This window comes from Barbus barbus (assembly GCF_936440315.1).
Source record: "Barbus barbus genome assembly, chromosome: 17".
In the NCBI taxonomy this organism is placed as follows: Eukaryota; Metazoa; Chordata; class Actinopteri; order Cypriniformes; family Cyprinidae; genus Barbus; species Barbus barbus.
In genome coordinates, this window is record NC_136745.1 from 31,152,075 (window position 1) to 31,158,750 (window position 6,676).

Here is a 6,676-nt window from a genome sequence, read left to right on the forward strand (position 1 = left end):
AAGTGTCGCTCCTACGGGAAATTCCCAAATCCTAGATTCCTGTTGAAATGTCTGCGAGAATTCGCCGAGCAAGTGTGCACGTGACCGCGGCTTATAAGCAGCTCAGAGACTCCACTTTTCCTTGCTTGTTGTTGTTTTTAAATGAAAGCAGGTGAGTAGTGACTCGTGACGCAGTCAGGTTTCTTGATGCGGGTCTGAACTTCTGCATCCTGCAGGTTTCTCTCGGTGAATGAGGGCTTTTTCCGTTTCCATGGGAACAAACCTCTTGCATCCCTTGTTTTTCTGCGTCTGTGTTCCGCGAGGAGCCGCTGTCAGAAGCAATGAGGGACCGAGTCACACGCATCTGGACGAGATGGGCTTTTCAATCGCCTCACATGAGTTTCATTTGGCAGGAAAACGAGTAACGAGACAGAAGGGCTTTCATACTGCCATGGAGGAGGGGATGCTGTCATTCTTTCATCCATGTGTTTTTCCTGAAGAGTCCTGCTGCTTATTCATCACAAGCGTCTGTCAGATGCTGTTAAAACTCATTTAACACTCATATCACACACAGAGCTATGCAGCCTAAATAATATTAATTATAATTACTACAGACCAACACGGACTTGCACATTCATTATTACTTTATTTATGAATCATTTTCCCATTGAGGTCATAGTTTTGTCAGATTAGCTCACTTTTGCCGACACACGTGTGACCCTGGAGCACAAAACCAGTCATAAGGGTCATTTTTTTTTAAATTGAGATGTATACATCATGAATAAATAATCTTTCCATTGATGTATGGTTTGTTATGATCGGACAATATTTGTCTGAGATGCAACTATTTGAAAATCTGGAATCTGAGGGAGCAAAAAAATCTAAATATTGAGAAAATCTCCTTTAAAGTTGTTCAAATGAAGTTCTTAGCAATGCATATTACTCATCAAAAATGAAGTTTAGATATATTTACGGTAGGAAATTTACAAAATATCTTCATGGAACATGATCTTTACTTAATGTCCTGATGATTTTTAACATAAAACAAAAATCGATAATTTTGACCAATAGCTGGTTATTGCTAAAAATATACTCGTGCTACTTCTGACTAGTTTTGTGCTCCAGTGTCACATTTGCTAATAAACATTTTTGAGTAGCTACACGCACCACCCTTGACTTTGAGACTTTAGTTCTGACATGTAAAGTAAATATCTTTGTTGTTATGCCGCGGGAATGAATTGTTTTGAAGTTTATTGCCTGACACCTTCCGAATCCCCCAAGCGTGCACGGTGAACCATCGCGAACATCAGCGGTCACGCGCAGAACCACAGATATTCAAGTCACTTATCAGACAGATAGCAGCGCGCGTGAGTGAGGCGCGCGGCCGCTAGATGGAGAGAGAGGGGCGCGCGCTGCAGTTCAGCACACTTACTGATATTTACTAAGAAAATCATTTCTGAACATAATGTTAACCGGATAACCTCAACTTCAGTCAGATTTAAATTAGTGTGCAGCATGTATCTAAAAGATGTCTTTATTCTCAATATGAGCCTCTGAATGAATAATATATGAACTGGTGGAAGTTTAACTATTAACTGTAAAACGGGCTTCTTATATCACATATTTCATGGTAATATATTATTTGATCGTATTATATTAAAGGTCAGTAGTAATTGTGTAATTTGTGTTGATTAATTAGGCTATTTAGTGAATAAAGCAGCAGGATCTATATTATATTCTGACGCTAAAAGCAGGAATATGTTCAATTAAACTGAATTAAACCCGATAGAAAACGCGCTGAGATCAGAGACATTGATCGACATTATTTTACTGTTTATTAATGTATAAAGCGAATTAAGGCTGTACTGGAACACAACTCGATAAACAGAGTCAGTATGACGCTTAAAGTCCATGATTTATTATCTGGAATTAACACTGAATTAGAGTTTGTTGTGTTACATTTTATCATTTCCCGTCAAAGCTCAACAAACCGGGTTGATTTATTAAATGTTACATTAAACTCATTAATAATTTACTAATAGCGTAATATAATCAATTACAATGGAAACTACTGCTATTCATGTTCTAAACGTTCACAATATATAATACCATAGTTTATATATATTAATCTAAACAGGAATATCACAGTAAGAAGCTTATTTATTGTGACTGTATTTCTGAAGTGTTTGAGGAAAGTCTGCCGAAATCAGCAGCATCAAATATAAGAATAAAGAAGAATCGAATACTTGTGTTTATTAGCCATATCCGATTTATTATTATTATTATTATTATAACAACTAATGCTGTCGCTGTTAAATGGACAATTAAGACAGAGTCTTATAGTAAATTCATATTTTTCTGGTACAGTTTTTAGGCCTGATTCATGTTCAAAGACACAAACTTGTTCAAATGTGACGCGGATGAGAGTCGAAATTAGTTTTAATCTTATTTTTAATTATTAGTGACTATTTCTGTGGAATGAACGAGATCTGTTAAAACTCATATGCGATTTGATTGTGTCTGTGCTTTTAATAATCTGGTTTAAAATGATTAATCATAAGATAAAAATAATTGACCATATATTAAATGACACAAGACCCAAACACGACAGGAGCCCAGAAGTCTGATAAATTAATTCATAAAACACATGGCAGCTCTTTAATCTAAAACAAATACTTACGATCCATTTGATCCGACGGCGAGTGACCTGAGAATAAAATCATTAAACGAGATGTATGTGATGTTACTGAACACTGAATATTACAGAGTTGCGCTTATGTTGCTCCTCATAAACCATTGCGTTTTCGGTAATCGCGTAAAATCCGCCTTGCTTTGCGCAGTTTGTGCGTCTGTTAGTGCTGTACACCTACTTTGTCATCAGCTCGTGTTCATGTCATTTGAAAGGGTCACTGATATCTGTTCATTCAGGGCAGCATCTCTCCTCGGGTGTTTAAGGGTTAACGGGTTAGGTGTTCTGGGTGTTCTGGAATATGTGCAAGCTCCACGCAGCCAATCAGAAGTCGTAACAGCGGTCTGGCTGGCCAATGGGAGTGTGTTGAGGGTCAGTGTCCGCCGCAGGTGAAGTGTATAGTAGCGCTGTGTTCATTCACACTGCGTTCTGGAGACGGATGCGCGTCCACAAAAACTCCCTTCACGCGGGCCGCGATGCGACCGAACCGCCGCCACGGGCCTCAATCTCCATTCGATCCGGATCTGGAGCGCTTAATTCCGTTGCTTTATAATCAACACTGACTTTTCAGGCTTAAAATGGCTGTGCGCAGTAACTCTCTGATGCCGTTCTCCATTCAAGCCATTCTGAACCGAAAAGAGGAGTCTCGACATTTCAACGATCTGGATGTGTGTTTCGCAAAAAGCGCTTGTTGGAAAATCTTCGATGAAATGGATGGACCGGACAGGAGCGATGAGAGAGAGCACAAAAACTACGATTCGGACTCCGGGATGAGCGAGGACACCGACAGTAAAGCGCAAATCGACGCAAAGCCCGAGAAAGACGCAGATTTAGCGGAAGAAACGGATCCGGAATCCACGGCGGCGGAGCTCTGCAAAGGCCTGGACTGTGTGTCCGGTGAGTAAACTACTCCGTTTGGCACTTAAACACTTTTATTTGAGTTTGGAAATACGTGAGCTCCAGATGTTCGATGGTGGAACTTGATCAAAGAGAAACTTATATATGCAGGATTATGTACCACGCAAAATATGGCAGTACCATACACATTTAAAATAAATAGACTTTTATGTTTATTACACATGTGCTAATACCATTCTGTGCTACTTTGGAGGCAATTGTACAAAAAGCGCATGCTTTCAAAAACGTTATCGGAGAAAGGTGTATATGCATATAAACGTGTTTATGCATATAGTGTCAAGGTTCAATGTCAAAAAAATTAATTAAAATAAAATAGCACTACCATTCTTTTTTTCTAAGTATAGGCTAGTAGACGTTTTTGTTTCGCACATGAGCTAATACCATGGTATTCTGTTATGTACTCTGGAGGCAATTGTACAAAAAGAGCATGCTTTCAAACAAGTTATCAGAAAGAGATGTATATGTTTATAAACGTGTAGGTTAATGAAAGTATCAAGGTTCCATGTAAAAAAAATGGCACTACCATGCACTTTTTTTCTAAGTATAGACTAGACTTTTTTGTTTATCGCACATGGGCTAATATGGTTAATGCTTATTCTATTATGTATTCTGGAGGCAATTGTACAAAAAGAGCATGCTTTCAAAAACGACATCGGAGAATATAAGCGCGTGTATGTAGCATCAAGGTTGAATGTCAAAAAACGGCACTACCATGCACTTCTTTTCTGAGTATAGGCCTAATAGACTTGTATGTTTATGGCACGTGCTAATACCATGGTATTCTATCATGTACTTTGGAGGCAATTGTATAAAAAGCGCATGCTTTCAAAAACGTTATCGGAGAAATGTAGCCTATATATGCATATAAATGTGTAGCCTATGTATCAAGGCGCTACCATGCACCTTTTTTTCTTAGTAGACTTTATTTATCGCACGTGGCAACACCATGGTATTCTATTTCTATTCTATTATTATGAACTTCAGAGACAGTTTAAATACAAAATAGCGCATGCATTCAACGGCAGTAAAGCGTTTCTGATTCTCTTCCAGACTGTAACGCTGGCGAGGAGAAGAGCAGCGATCAGCCCAAGCAGCGGAAGAAGCGTTCCCGAGCCGCGTTCTCTCACGCGCAGGTGTTTGAGCTCGAGCGGCGCTTCAATCATCAGCGCTATCTGTCCGGACCGGAGCGCGCGGACCTCGCCGCCTCTCTCAAACTCACCGAGACCCAGGTCAAGATCTGGTTCCAGAACCGACGGTACAAAACCAAGCGACGCCAGATGGCCGCCGATCTGCTGGCCTCGGCCCCGGCGGCGAAGAAAGTGGCCGTGAAGGTGCTGGTCCGCGACGACCGGCGACAGTACAGCCCCGGTGAAGTGCTGCGACCGCCGCTGCTCTCCTATTACTATCCGTACACATACTGCCTTCCCGCCTGGAGCCTGTCCTCCGCATGCACGGGAAGCCAGTGACTTACAGCGGGACTTACGCTATTTATTCTACTAAAGACAGTCGTTATCTGAACACACCAGGCCCGGTTCTACGGGGTGCTTAACGGTGCTCAAACCAAATCAATAGCACCCTCGGTTAAAGCTGCATTAATGGCATTTCATCGCAGATTTTAGGAAACTATCCAGTGCGTTATGGTTTGCGCCGGTTTCTATTTCAAGGTGTTTTTGCAGCGTTGAACGATCACAGACTTATCTGATGATTTCCTGAAGCCAATCAGACGCGTTTATATTAGAATCCAGTCTCCCGGAGTTTGTGTTCAGCTCGAATCATCTCATTCTAACAAATTACAGAGAGATTCATTGTGCAGCAGATAACTCCATGAGATCGCGATCCATTAAGAGTGCTTTTAGTGATTTTTGCGCTAGAGCAATGGACGGCAAAGTTTTATAGATATTAAGGTTAGGGCCCCTCAGTGACTGAAGAAGCCCCTCGGTGATCTGATTCTGGAGCCGGGCCTGGAGCACACCGAACCGGGACATTTATTTCCAGAACTGCCTTCGAATCCGGCCCGAAACGGCCTTTTTTCTAGCGAGTACTATATGAGTTTACTCCCTGTAAAACACCATTAGGGGTTTATTTCAGAATGTATGGAGCATGAGTCGGTTTTTAGCGCAATATAGTTTCTTCTGGTTGGAAACAGCACTTGATGTGGTTTAATGGTAAGATGGCACTTTCCTCCACTCTTCAGCATGTTACTCGAGTCTCGGCGTTTACTCCACGGATGTTTTCATATTAGTGTAACGTGTTTTGTTTAATGAAAAAGAAATCAAACATTAAAACGTATGAAGCATAATTTGAGTGTTTCTCGTATTTTCTGAGATGCCAGTGCTCAAAGTAAAAGCATGACATGAATGACCCGTGACAGGAGCCCACCGGAGTCCTTCAATTATCCTGTAAGTTTGACTCCAAACACTCAGTGAATAACCATGAGATCCGCTTTTAGAACACGTGTCAGTTCTGTGCAGAAGCTTCTTCTGAGAGAAAGCGTTCATCTGAGATCGAGGGTGTTCTTCTATTATTATGGGTTATTTTAGGCTATATGAATTGTGCTTTTAAACTGAATCATATTTCAGATCAACATAAACCCCATATTCACGCATTTTAGCCTCGTTGATATTTATTGGAGACAAAAACGAATAAACGTAGTCTATTGAAATGACTGAAATTCATAACAGCAATAAAGCATTGAGATTATAAACAGTGCATACAATAAAATCAACAAACTAATAAAACCATCACCACCCTGTTCTATAATAATAATTATGATACTAATAATGCATGTATCGGGATTGAGTTCATGCTGTTTTGTCGGGTTTGATTTATGATCAGAACTCTTGTTTCTCAATACTCTATAATTACAGAGATGATTATATTTAGCATTTGTATATAAATGTATTAATTATATTTCCATAAAAAATATTAGCATAGCTTGCATTTCTCTTGGTTTATTGTGGTTAATCTGACACCGAATTATTCTCAGAATTGAGTGATTTTATGCATGAAATGCTAAAAGCGTTTGTTTAATAATAAATGAGATCAGATTCTTTAAATACTGTAAAATAGATGATGGGCTCTGTGGTGTTT

General features: G+C 40.0%; 1 protein-coding gene across 1 annotated transcript; it reads left to right on the forward strand.

Annotated features, from left to right (window-relative positions):
• The first annotated feature begins 3,050 nt into the window (after positions 1-3,050).
• On the forward strand, positions 3,051-5,883 carry LOC306882923 (homeobox protein Nkx-3.2-like). Its single transcript, XM_079437926.1, has 2 exons — positions 3,051-3,565; positions 4,637-5,883. The coding sequence occupies exons 1-2, from the start codon at positions 3,247-3,249 to the stop codon at positions 5,050-5,052; spliced, it is 735 nt and encodes a 244-aa protein (XP_079294052.1). The 5' UTR covers positions 3,051-3,246; the 3' UTR covers positions 5,053-5,883.
• Positions 5,884-6,676: the final 793 nt, after the last annotated feature.